This window comes from Hyperolius riggenbachi, chromosome 11, assembly GCF_040937935.1.
Source record: "Hyperolius riggenbachi isolate aHypRig1 chromosome 11, aHypRig1.pri, whole genome shotgun sequence".
Lineage (NCBI taxonomy): Eukaryota > Metazoa > Chordata > Amphibia > Anura > Hyperoliidae > Hyperolius > Hyperolius riggenbachi.
The window spans coordinates 121,885,388-121,899,565 of NC_090656.1; the positions used below are offsets into that span (position 1 = coordinate 121,885,388).

General features: G+C 45.1%; 1 protein-coding gene across 1 annotated transcript in view; it reads right to left on the reverse strand.

The window, feature by feature from the left end:
- LOC137537707 (mucin-5AC-like) overlaps positions 1-14,178 on the reverse strand; it is a 535,576-nt gene that overhangs the window by 336,186 nt on the left and 185,212 nt on the right. Inside the window, exon 9 of the mRNA XM_068259643.1 lies at positions 5,762-5,879. Within this exon, the coding sequence (XP_068115744.1) occupies positions 5,762-5,879 (118 nt within the window). The remainder of the gene's footprint in view (positions 1-5,761; positions 5,880-14,178) is intronic.

A 14,178-nucleotide genomic window follows, 5' to 3' on the forward strand; every position in this document is an offset into this window, starting at 1 on the left:
CTCATACACAGATAGGAGTTTGGCTGTGAAGTAGATGATGATGGGGATTCTGGGCAGCAGCAGTGGGCTTGACAAGGATTTGGGATGCCTCTGAACCCTCCATTTAGGAAAATATACACAAAATGAGAGGAGGTGCCTCAAAGAGGTATGCAATGGTTAAACATGGGGAATGAAACAATCTTACCTCTGGTTAGGAGGTTTAAAGATAATAAGGTTATTGGACACAGGAAAGGACGTCAGGTTTTGTAGTACTTTTCCACTTCCTAAAATCTACAGTACAGCATCTTATGCAGCTGCATCCACAGACTGGGAGCACCCATAGGTCCGGCCGTGCAGCTGCATAAAACACTTTACTGTAGACCTAAGGAAGCAGACAGGTCCAACAAAACACGTTGTCTTCTTCTGTGTCCAATACAATTATTATCTTTAAACCTCCTACCTGGAGGTAAGACTGTTTCATTACCCATGTTTACCCATTGCATACTACACTGGGAAATCTCCTCCCATTTTTGTGTACAGTTTTTCCCTCCACCCAAGGGTGTCTCCTGAAGTAATTATTCAGTGGTCCTTTTTCTGGAGTGGGACCCAACCTATCCTGAAGAGGATAACCAATGCGTGTGAAGATGGAATTCTCCACCTTCTTAACACTGTGGTTGCCTAATAGCAACCCAGATTTGTAAGTAGTATTTGTTTTACACATTGCCTGGAAATACTATACTATCTAGTGCTCTTGGTGTTTTCGGTTTCCTTTTCCCCTACCGGTTCCTGAGGTTCGTCACCCGAATTTCATCGACCGGACACCTCGTATCATGTAGGTAAATATCTAACTTTTAATCCTCACAGGATTAACCACTTCACCCCAAAGCGGTTTTTACCCTAACAGACAAGAGCGATTTTCACCTTTCAGTGCTCATCCCTTTCATTTGCCAATAGCTTAATCACTACTAATCACAATGAAATGATCTATATCTTGTATTTTTCACCACCAATTAGGCTTTTTGGGGTTGATATTTGTTTTCAGTAATTACTTTATTTTCTGTTCATTTTAAAGGGAAAAACAAGGAAAAAAAATTAAAAAAATACACTATTTCTCCAATGTTATCCCCTATAGTTTTAATATAAACACTGCTACTGTACATAAAACCCACACATTTTTTCTGCCTATTTGTTCTGGTTATCATAAGACTTGAATTATGTCTCTAGTACAAAGTATGGTGACAATATATTATTTGGAAATAAAGGTGTATTTTTTCTGTTGTGTGTTTTACTTTTTACTGATCTCACATGCACGCGCACAGTGGCAGCAGCACTGCTTGACTTATAAAAATGTTCTGGAGCCGTTAAGAGGCTCCAGCAGACGTTTTAATACGCCTGCTTGTCTTTAAGTGGTTAAAAGATAACGTACCACAGGGTGCCTGCAAATTTGCCTGTGACTGGAATAGTATAAACTGTAATTCTCTTAAAGGGGAACTGAAGAGAGAGGTATATGGAGGCTGTCATGTTTATTTCCTTTTAATCAATATCAGTTACCTGGCGGCCCTGCTGGTCTATTTCTCTGCACTAGTATCTGATTAAAACCAGAAACAAGCATGCAGCTAGTCTTGTCAGATCAGACTTATAAGTCTGAACCACTGAAACACCTGATCTGCTGCATGCTTGTTCAGGGGCTATAGCTAATAGTATTAGAGGCAGAGGATCAGCAGGGCTGCCAAGCAACTGGTATTGTCTAAAAGGAAATAAACAGGACAGCCTCCATATACCTCTCTCTTCAGTTCCCCTTTAAGTTTCAGTGTTCCTCCCTATATTCTGTATCGTACTTCAGAATTTTACTTCACTATATTCTATACTGTTCTTCCATCATGTACTAACATTGAAGGATTCCATCTCCTGGCATGCATTGCTGCAGCTGAGAATGCTCATTAATGCCGCAGGAGCTTGAAACTGCTGGTGTGGCTGGAGAAGATGGTATAGTCCATCTAGAGCAGGCCCCCAAAGGTAAGTAACGCCTGTCACCCCTCCTGCGAACCTCTTTTAGGGGGAGATTCAATTCATTTATTTTATTATATAGGTGCTGAGTTGCCTTTAAACTCCAACCCCCCGGGGGTTATAAGTTAAGAAACAGATCATTTTTGGTTTGATTATGGCAAAACCATTACACTGATGGCTTTTCTGAGTCAGCTTGAAGCAGACCTATTTAAAGTGCAGTAAGAAAGGAAGGTAAACTCAGAAAAAGGAATAAGTTAAGAAAAACAAATATTGAACAGTGAAGGAAGAAAGAAGGCAAGAAGGGACACATGGAAAAGTCCAACAACTACTCATCTGCTATTACAGGTGTTTTTTAGCTGCAGGTATGGCTTCTAGCTCTGTGTGATAGAGTCCTTGATATATGTACCCCATATCTTTTAGAATGCTTGGCTATCGCTCTTATTTTCCTCAAAGTATAATATATTTTTAAGTTTAGCTCTAAAGAGAAAGAAGTAAAGTGTAAGGGGTTTTCCAAGTTCTTGCTATGGTCTGCATTGGAGCTACGAGTTTATAGGTAAGCAAAAAGATCAAAGCCTCCAAGCATCCATCTGGTTAGACTCACAGAAGTATTTCCTCTTCCCTGTGGGCAGGGGCATAGCAATAGTGGTTGCAGAGGTTGCGGTCGTATCTGGGCCCTTGGGCCAGAGGGGCCCCGAAGAGCCCTTCCTCAACTGCCGTATTCTCTCTCTATTGGGCCTGTGCTCATAATAACCACTTCTATAGATACTTTGAATAGTGGTAATCATTAACAAACTGTTCCCCATCCCCTTCTTGCACCTCTGACACTGTGGTTGCCATTGGCAGTTTTTTGTGCGCCACATCAATTGTTTTGTATATAGTGCTTGGGGGGGGGGGGGCATTATAAAACTTGCATCGGGACCCACAGCTCCTTAGCTATGCCACTGCCTGTGGATACTGAATACTTAGAACTATATATATTACTTGATAGATTTGTATCCACAGCCTCTTTGCAAATCTGCACTGCCACCACCTATGGATCACTGTACTCTTTGTATTGCAACCTCAAAAGTACCTTGAGCCATGCTCTGAAGCCATATGGGCCTCTTCATTTGGCATGATTCACCACCTCATAGCACATTATAAGCATTCTCCACCGTATTGGCATTCAAAGAAGAAAGATTGCGCTCCAAATGGAAAAGACAGTTAGCCAGGGGCTCGCAGCTAAAACAAAGTCACCGTCTCTTTGATACACCAATATCAGCCAAACACACTGCGCTTTTAAGTCATGTGACCCCCACTACAGAGGTTACACTGATCAACACTGGAATATAATCAGAAAGCCGCACATAGTGCTGAATAACGTTTTGTAAGAGGATCCTTATCACCACTCTTTGCACTCCACTCCACCAATGGGTTTTGACAGTTGTACACCCCCCCCCCCCCTCTCTCTGGGTATGCACTCACCATCACGATACTTGTACTTTAGCTCATCAGTACTTGAAGTACTTCTCCATGTGTGTCCGTCTGGTCTCACAAAGTTACAGATCCAGCTTCAGAATCCAGTAACAAATTCCTTTTTATTATAAAAAATTCCCCATAAAAAAACCTACAGGCTAAAAAATATGCTCTGGGAGATCGGTGTCCAAATAGCAACAAGCAAAAAGCAGCTGCATTAAGCGTATTGGCATTAATGGAACTTCTTGGGATTGCTTTACAGACATTAAGAAGATTTGCATCGCATAATTTACTGTTAATATCTTTCTCATCTTTTAATTTATCTGGGCTTCATCCAGGAGAGTTGAACATTAGATAGATAGAGGTGATAGTGCCCTTTAATAAGGAGGAATATTTAAATCTTATTTCAATCCCGGTAAAGTCCTGTAGTACTCTTTACTCTCTATTTTGCGCTCTATGAACTGCTTAATCTGTGGAAATCAAAAGGGCTCTGCAGATGCTGTATGCTTCTGTTCAACAAATCACCGGAAACCTTTCATTGCTCTGTTTGCGTGTAAATGAGTTGATTCTCCACCAAACCAAGCTATTTGGCTTATTTAGTGTAACGATTGGTGTCAGCAACACAGATATCCTGATTATTGGTGATCTGCAGTATCACCAATAATACAGATGCTATACCTGATTATGTGGTGATATGCAGAATCACCAATAATTCTAGTATAGCTAGACACGGGACACCCAATATGGTATTGTGTTTGGTGCAACAGTAATCAGATAAGTTATCTCCCGAGAAGCAGCCAAGGATTCCCTGAGGAGCAGGGAACCAGACTGTATTGCAGCCAGTGGACCTCTATGGGTAGAGACCACTGACTGTGCTGCAGGATGGCCTCCTGATGTGCAGGTGACCATAGAGCAGTGCTAGCAGTTAGTGAACACCTGAAGAGTAAGTGTCATAGATAGTACAGTAAGGCTGATCACCCAAGGGCTAGGTGACAGCCAGAAAGGTCAGACAAGCCAGGTCGGCAACATACGGACAGATAAGGTACAAAGGCGGAAGACTGATTCGGTATCCAGGTACAGGCAATGTTGGCAACAGGAAATCAGATGAGCGGAAGTACCGAATCAGAGAACAGGAGAGTAGTCAGGAAAGCCAAAGGTCATAACAGGTAACAGTAATATCTCTCAATCCTAGTCTTAGGTGTGAGGTCCTTGGTCTCAACACCTGGGATCTAGTCTACAGATAAACAGTAGCAATCTCCTAGTCTTAAGTGTGAGGTCCTTGGTCTCAACACCTGGGAACTAGTCGAACACATATAGCAAGCAATAGTACTTTAAAGCTATCAACAGAATCTAGCTTAAGTGTGGATCCCCGGCTCCGGCCGGTTCTAGCACACTTTGGGATCTGACTGCGGTCTGAGCGCTAACACAATATAGCATTCGCAACAGCAGACGCGGAGCTACTGACAGGCCTGCTCTATATATACTCAACATACTCCACAGCGCCGCCCCAGTCACTCAGCCAATCCGGATGCTAGCTGGAGTCAGCTGACCGCATGATCAGCTGACTCCCCTCTTAGCTGCATAAAGGTCCTGTCGCTCTGCTCGCGTGCGTGTAGCCCTTAGCCTGTGAGCAATGGAAGGACCAGGCACAACCTGAGCATGTAACCGCGCGGCAGAGGCCGCAGGCTGACACGCGGAGATAGCCGCCATGACGCTTGTCTCAGCGGCGGCATCTCCGCTATTCCTTACATTTAGCCTAGCTTCATTTATTTGAATGGTGTGATCCTGGCACTGAAAAGACAGATTGCAGCCAGGATTTTTGCTTCATATCAGCCCATGCTGATGGCTGACAGACAGCTACTGAATGTGCAATGTGACATTGTGGTTTCATGAGAAGCCATTCACAGGAGGCATGGTTGAATATATTTATTAAAATTAACAAATAATGGAATTTAAATTTTACTCACGTTGCTGCATTGCTGTGGCTTTGATGAATCACACTAAAGGTGCCCATTAGCAATACAATTCCCATCTGATTCAATCATAATGATCAATCAGAAAGGATTATTCAGGCCCACTAATGGAAGGTAAACTGCTAACCAATCCAATCAGATTAATGAAACTAATTCGAAAAATGGATTAATTCCATTAATCTGATCGAATTGGTTAGCACTTTTCCTTCTATTAATTAGCCTGAACGATCATTTCCGATCGATCATTATGACTGACTCAGATGACCAAACTTCCCAGGAATTTTATTATTAATCACCACCCAAACTGAGTGTTAGTTATTGCATCAATTAGAAATGTGCCTACTTACCAGGTTGAGCAAGGAGTAGTGTATGCTGATCCAGATGGATAGATAACATTGTTATTTACACAAGAGCAGTTTTCCATGGGTACGCATCCTGAGTGGGTTATATCATCCAACACATAGTCTGTGGAGGAAACAGAACATGGTTTGACTTATTTAGCTGCTCTAACTGATAATGTTTATTTATACAAATGTAGATGCACTTTTGGTTATAAAAGAAAGTCATTATTACAAAACATGGAAAATAAGGCTTGGCTCACACATAAAAAGCGTACAGTTCCATTACAGTCCTGTTAGATTTCATCAGTTTTCTATGGTTTGGTCCACACATAATTTCTGTACAGTTCCGTTCCAGGCAGCTGTTTTCCCACTTGAGCTGAGAACAGACTTTTTATCCGTTCTCCACCCACTGCAAAACTGACAGTGAATGGCTCTTATTTTATATATAGGAGCCATTAAAGGACAACTGAGATGACATGTGACATGATAAACGTGTATGTACAATGCCAAGCACACAAATAACTAGGTTGTGTTCCTTTTTTTTTTCTCTGCCTGAAAGAGCTAAGCATCAGGTATACAAGTGATAGTTTTTATCCGTGTCGGGACTGCGTCGGACTAGGTCAGACTATAGCATAACCCTCACTGATAAGTAATTACAGCCATAAAATACTTTCCTGTCAGTAAATGGCTTCCTGGAGCAGGAAAGAGATAAAGAGGGTCGATGATTCATAGATTTGAGCTCTAGCATACTTCAAGGTGTCATTGAGCAAAGACAATTAAACAGTAAAAACTAGATTTAAATATAAAATAAAACTGTGGGATATCTAAAAAAAAGTCATTTTTAGGAGAAGAAGGATAGATACAATTGTTTTTCTCATTTGTTTATTTTCACCTCGGATGACCTGTAACATTTGTCAGTCTGTAACGGATCCATTGGATCCATTGCGGTAAGTGGGAAGCACTTTTGTGCAGTCCACGTAAATCCTGTGTAGCCATCTTGCCAACATGGCTGTTTAGTACCTGTACTCTCTCTACCTGTACTCTTTGTGTGGTCATGTCTGCGATTTTTAGTTATGCGAAATCAACTCTGATGGGGCCTTTTCCACTGCTCAGCTGAATCACAAAATCGCAAATCGCTAGTGATTTTTAAATTGCTAGGGTTGCTGGCGTTTTTGATTGCTAGTGGAAAAGGGCCCTTTATGAATTGCATAGTTTGCAGTTTTCCCTCCTACATCTAGGTGGAGAATTCCTCTCACCAACAGGAGATAAGATTCTATACTGTGGACATTTTATATCCAATGAAAGAGAGTCTAATACTACATACACACTTGAAAGATAAATGAAAGAGATCAGACCAATTTTACCCCCTTCCATGTTGTATGAGAGCCATACTCTACGCAGTTTATTCTATTGAGCTGAACGCCCCATTAGATAAAAATCTTTGCAAGATGCTGCACACAAAGATGCTGTACACAATCAAAAGATCAGTATCTGCAAAAGATCAGTATCTGCAAAAGATCCGTTCTTGCAAAATGAATTCATAGTCTATGATATCTGCAGATCTTCAAACACACCTTGTTTAACAGACATTCATCTGCATATCTGACAATCATCTGCAGATCTGAAAATCCATCCTGGTGGATCTGATCTGCAGATGAATTTCTGTTAAACAAGGTGTGTATGAGGATCTTCAGATATCATAGACTATGAATGCATTTTGCAGGAACGGATCTTTGGCAGGAACAAATCTTTTGCAGATACTGATTTGAATGTGTACAGCATCTTTGTGTGCAGCATCTTGCAAAGATTTTTATCTGATGGGGCGTTCAGCTCAATAGAATAGACTGTGTAGAGTATGGCTCTCATACTACATGGAAGGGGGTAAAATTGGTCTTATATCTTTCATTTATCTTTCAAGTGTGTACTCACCGTTAGTTTAGAGAAAAGTGAATTTGCTAGAAACTGCAGTGAGCTTGGAGCAGAGAGAACTGGGTGGAAGCCTGGAACTAAAGGAGGCTGGAGACAGTTCTGAGGGATTAAAAGTGTTCCACATACAGAACTGAACTGTCTAGAGAGATAGCAGAGAAAGGACTAGTAGAGCTCTGAAGAGGAGAGCTTTAGTCATAGCTGCTGAGCTATCTGGAGGTGAAATCCTTTCTCCGCAGTGTTCTGTGACAGACATGGCTACTTCATTCAGTCTCCTCTGACGGAAATGTAAGCAGGCTACTGTGAGAGAATGCGGAAAAGCCGCCGCGTGTACTGACAGCAAGGCGGCTGATTCCGCGTCCAATGCGGCGGTCTGCACGCGGAAGCGTGCATCTAGTGACATGGCAGAACGAGGAAAAGCCGCCGCATGTACTGACAGCAAGGCGGCTGGTTCTGCGTCCAGCGCGGCGGTTTGCATGCAGCAGCGTGCAGCTGGTGTGGCTGAGCCTGTTAGTTCACACAGGTTTAAGAAAGTCAGAACTTTTATGATGGTCAAGGGGGGGGGGGATCAGCTGACCAGGCCGGTCAGCTGACCTCAGAGCTGGTAACCATTGGTTAATCACTTCAGGGTGGTGCCAGAGAGCACTGCTCTATATATGGTTACTGCTGGCCACTCTCACATTGTCTGCCGTTGCGAACACTACATGGAAGCACTCAGACCTTAGTCAGATCCAACAGTGTGTTTGAACCAGGAGGACTTGGGAATTCACACTGAGCCAGATTACTTGTGTTATTATTCTGTTATACATCAGACTAGTTCCAGGGTGTAGAGACTACGGACCTCACACCCAAGACTAGGGAACTTGTGTTATACATCAGACTAGTTCCAGGGTGTAGAGACCACGGACCTCACACCCAAGACTAGGCATTGTTTGATATTTGTTCCCTCTGCTTTCTGATTCGGTACCTCGCATATCTGATATTCCGTTGCTAAACCGTGCCTGCCTTGGATACCGAATCAGCCTTCTGTCTTTGTACTTTGTCTGTCCATGTGTTGCTGACCTGGCTTGCCCGACCTCGAGAGCTATCTCTCTCCACTAAAGAGATAGTCTCCAGATCAGTCAGTGACATCCACCTTCAGGTGTCACTCACTCTCTAGTCTTTCCTACCTTCAGTCTGACTCCACCCCTTGGAGAGTCTCAGGCTGCAGGAAGGTTTCTGTACTCTCTATAGCAGTGTCTTCTGTACTGCCTAGGATCACCTGCTAGTCAGGTGGTTTACTCAAAGTCATACTGTTACACCAAACACTCACGATATATATATATATATATATATATATATATATATAGAGAGAGAGAGAGAGAGAGAGAGAGAGAGAGAGAGAGAGAGAGAGAGAGAGAGAGAGTCATATATATATGTGTGTGTGTGTGTGTGTGTGTGTGTGTGTGTGTGTGTGTGTGTGTGTGTGTGTGTGTGTGTGTGTGTGTGTGTGTGTGTGTGTGTGTGTGTGTGTGTGTGTGTGTGTGTGTGTCCAGAGGTTAGTACTATATCTGATTTATTGGTGATTCTGCAGATCATCCATAATCAGGTATAGATCTGTATTCTTGGTGATACTGCAGATCACCAATAATCAGATTTTCTCTGTGTGCTGACACCGATCGTTACAGAATGGCAGACCAAAATGAAATGGACGCACTTTACAGCCGTCTTGATGCACTCACCACCTTGGTGGAAACTTTCATCCGAGTGCTGGACAGTCATCAGACTCAAATCAACGCTTTGTCTGGGACTGTACAAGTCTTTCAGACGGCTGTAAACACAGTGCGATCTCCTCCTAGCACAGACATACGCATGTCTGTACCTGAAAGGTTTTCTGGTCACAGATCTGACTTCCGGAATTTTAGAAATAGAGTGTTGTCATACTTTGAGTTAAGACCTAATTCTTCAGGAACCGTGGCACAGAGAGTAACCTTTATTAAGACCTTGTTGTCAGGGGATTCCCAGACTTGGGCATATAATATTCAGACAGGGCATCCGGCCCTAACCTCGGTGGAAGAATTCTTTAAAGCTATGGCTATAATTTATGATGATCCGGACATTGCCTTTACCGCTGAGTGGAAGCTCAAGACACTACGGCAGGGCAAGGGTCCGGTAGAGAACTATGCTGCAGAGTTCAGGAAATGGGCAGTGTCAGCTAGATGGGACTCATTCGCTCTTCTAGACTGCTTTTTGTCAGGCTTGTCAGACGCAGTTTCTGATCTAATGCTGGGTCATCCTGAGCCGAAGTCTATTGATAAGGCCATTTCATCGGCCATCAGGATTGACCATCGCTTACGTTACCAAAGACAGACTCGGGGTAGGAACAATGTGAGATATGCGTCCTACGCTTCACCTCCATCTGTTTCATCTCCACCAACTTCGCCTCCACCAGAACCAATGCAGATTGGTTGATCGAGATTGTCCCGGGTGGAACAGGCGCAGAGAAACAGAGCAGCTCTGTCTATACTGTACAGAGGGGGGTCATAAAGTGCAGAATTGTCCCAAGAAGTCGGGAAACGCTGCCGCCTAGGTGTAGTCGGAGGTAATACCCTAGGCGCGCAATCATTACCTCTAGCTGATAAACGTTTGCTCCTCCCTTGTACTATATCTTGGAAGGATAAGACAGAGACCACTGAAGCCTTCATTGACTCTGGCTCAGCAGCCAACTTTATGGATTATGAATTTGCTAAGAAATTGGGAATTCCAATTTCCCCATTGAAGCAACAGATTCTGGTCACTGCAGTGCATGACTCCCCCCTGCAGAGTAACCACCCTCTGTCTCAGACCCCTGAGTTAAGGGTTACGGTAGGGGTGTTACATAAAGAGAATTTACAGTTTCTAGTGTTGCGAATGACAACCTCCACGATCATTCTTGGTATGCCATGGTTACAACTTCACTCGCCTCAGATCAATTGGGCTACAGGTCAGCTAACGAGCTGGTCTACCCATTGTAATCATCATTGTCTAGAGAAGGTAACCTTGGGTGAAACCAAGATTCACATGGAGGGATTGCCAGATCAGTATTCAGAATTTGCGGACGTGTTTTGTCCCAAGTCAGCCGATAAACTTCCTCCACACCGTTAGTGTTGGGCTAACAGTGTTCGCCACTGTTCGGGTTCTGCAGAACATCACCCTGTTCGGGTGATGTTCGAGTTCGGCCTGATGGTGTTCGGCCAAACTGTTCGGGTTCGCCCGAACTACTAAATGCCCGGCCGAACAGGTCCCCTGTTCGGCCGAACAGGGCCCTGTTCGGCCGAAAACCGCCCCCCTATGGGGTCGCAGGCATAAGGGGGGAGCATGCCCCAATTGTGGGGGGGGGGGGTCGGAAATTCCCCCCACCCCCTCCGCTAGCGCTCCCCCCTCTGCCCGCTCCCCCATAAAAAAGTTGGCGTAAAGTTAAATACTACTGGTGGTGGCTGCTGCAGTGGCTGGCTGGCAGTGGTGTGAATGAGGAGGAGGAGTCCGAGTATGACGCGTTGAGGCCGGGCAGCGGGCGGTTCAGCGGTAGTACCCTTGTGGTACTTCCGCCCTTTCTCTGACCTCACGTCCTCTACGTGATGACGCATACGAGGGTACGCGTCAGGTTGGACGCGTACCCTCGTATGCGTCATCACGTAGAGGACGTGAGGTCAGAGAAAGGGCGGAAGTACCACAAGGGTACTACCGCTGAACCGCCCGCTGCCCGGCCTCAACGCGTCATACTCGGACTCCTTCTCCTAGTCCTCACTCACACCACTGCCAGCCAGCCACTGCAGCAGCCACCACCGGTAATATTTAACTTTACGCCAACTTTTTTATGGGGAAGCGGGCAGAGGGGGGAGCACTAGCGGAGGGGGTGGGGGGAATTTCCGACCCCCCCCCCCCGCGATCGGGGCATGCTCCCCCCTTATGCCTGCGACCCCATAGGGGGGCCATATTGCGGCATGTTCGGGTCCCCATTGACTTGCATTGAGTTCGGGGTTCGGGCCGAACATGCCGAACATCTGGCCCATGTTCGGCCTGTTCGGCCCGAACCCGAACATCCAGGTGTTCGCCCATCACTACACACCGTCCTTTTGATTGCCCCATTGATCTCAGGTCTGGTTGTATGCCCCCTAGAGGTCATCTCTATAATCTATCTGGGCCAGAGAAATTAGCCATGCAAAAATACATCCGAGAAAATTTAGCTAAGGGTTTTATTCGTCCTTCTCGGTCCTCAGCAGGGGCCGGGTTCTTTTTTGTGAAAAAGAAGGATGGAGGCCTCCGTCCATGCATTGATTATCGGGGCTTAAATAAAATTACAGTAAAGAATCGTTATCCTCTGCCCTTGATAGACGATTTGTTTACCCAGGTCACCAGTGCTAAGATTTTCTTGAAGCTGGTTTTAAGGGGTGCATACAACCTTGTGCGTATCAGGGACGGTGATGAATGGAAGACGGTCTTTAACACACCCGATGGGCATTACGAGTACCTAGTAATGCCCTTCGGGTTGTGTAACGCCCCGGCCATCTTCCAAGAGTTGATTAATGAGGTGTTCAGAGAGGTTTTGGGCAAATTTGTCTTGGTGTATTTAGACGACATACTAATTTTCTCGTCCAACCTCTCAGAACACAGAAAGCATGTTAAGTTTGTGTTACGAAAGTTAAGACAAAATATGCTGTATGCTAAATTGGAGAAGTGCATTTTCGAAGTGACCTCTGTCGCCTTTCTGGGGTACATAATTTCGACCTCTGGCCTCTCTATGGACTCTGGAAAAGTTTCAGCTGTCTTGGAGTGGCCCCAACCTGTAGGGCTGAAAGCTCTCCAGAGATTCCTGGGGTTCGCCAACTACTATAGGAGGTTCATAAAGGGGTACTCTACGGTGATTTCACCTCTCACCAGTCTCAACAAAAAAGGGGCAGATACTCACCACTGGTCCCCTGAGGCCCATGCTGCTTTCTCCACCCTGAAGAAACTGTTCTGTTCTGCACCCATACTGAGACATGTTGACATCTCCTTTCCCTTTATCGTGGAGGTAGATGCCTCAGAGGTAGGGGTAGGGGCTGTGCTGTCTCAGCGTTCCGGTTTGCAGGGAAAACTGCATCCTTGTGCCTATTTCTCCCGTAGGTTTTCACCCGCAAAGAAAAACTACGATATAGGCAATAGGGAACTTCTAGCCATCAAATTGGCCTTTGAGGAATGGCGACATTGGGTAGAAGGGGCAGAACATACCATTACGGTTTACACTGACCACAAGAATTTGGAGTACATTGAAGGCGCTAAGAGACTTAGCCCCTGACAGGCCCGGTGGTCATTATTCTTCTCAAGATTCAGATTTGTAATCACGTATACCTCTGGTAGTAAGAACATCAAGGCTGATGCCTTATCCAGATGTTTTGAGCCCGAGACAGCACAGCCCTCAGACCCAGAAACCATTGTTCCTCAAAAGATGGTTCTGGCAGTCACTGAGACCTGGAAAGACTGGACTGTCACGTTGGGTCCATTCCAACAAGATGAACCAGAGGGGAAGCCTGAGGGGTCATGTTTGTACCATTGCCTTTTCGCTTACAAATATTGCAGCTATTCCATTCCCACAAGAATGCTGGGCATCCTGGGGCCACCAGAACTCAAGATCTCCTTGCTAGATGTGCTTGGTGGCCGTCATTGGCAACTGACTGCAAGGAGTATGTGAGGGAATGTGCAGTGTGTGCTAGGAGCAAACCCTCCCGTCAGGCACCTGTTGGAACATTGCAGCCTCTGCCAGTCTCAAGTGAACCATGGACCCATTTGTCCATGGATTTTGTGGGCGAGCTCCCCAGGTCTGAGGGCATGACGGTCATTTGGGTGGTAGTCGATCGATTCAGTAAGATGGCCCATTTTGTCCCCCTGAAAGGACTCCCCTCGGCCCAGGAATTGGCCGATCTCTTCATCCAGTATATTTTCCGGCTGCATGGCATTCCGGAAAATATAGTGTCAGATCGGGGAGTCCAATTTGTTTCCAAGTTTTGGAGGGCATTCTGCCATCAGTTAGACATGGAGCTTTCTTTCTCATCAGGCTACCACCCACAGACCAATGGCCAGACCGAAAGAACAAATCAGACTCTGGAACAATTTCTGAGGTGTTATGTTGCAGATGCACAAACCGACTAGGTCAAATTTTTGCCGTTTGCAGAATTTGCACACAACAATCTGAAGAGTTCCTCCTCAGGATTTTCCCCATTTCAGGTGGTGACGGGAAGGTTACCTAAGTTCACCCCATTGCCAGTGGCTTCTACTCCGTTTCCAGCACTGGAGAACTGGCAGAAGTCTTTGAAACAGATTTGGGGAATGGTTGAAAGAAATCTGGGGAGGGCTTTTCAGAACCGGAAAAAACAGGCTGACAAGAGACGTTCCATAGAATGGGAATTTCTTCCAGGAGACTTGGTCTGGGTGTCCACGCGACATTTGGCTCTAAAGCAACTGTCACCCAAGTTAGGTCCTAGATTTGTGGGTCCTTTTCC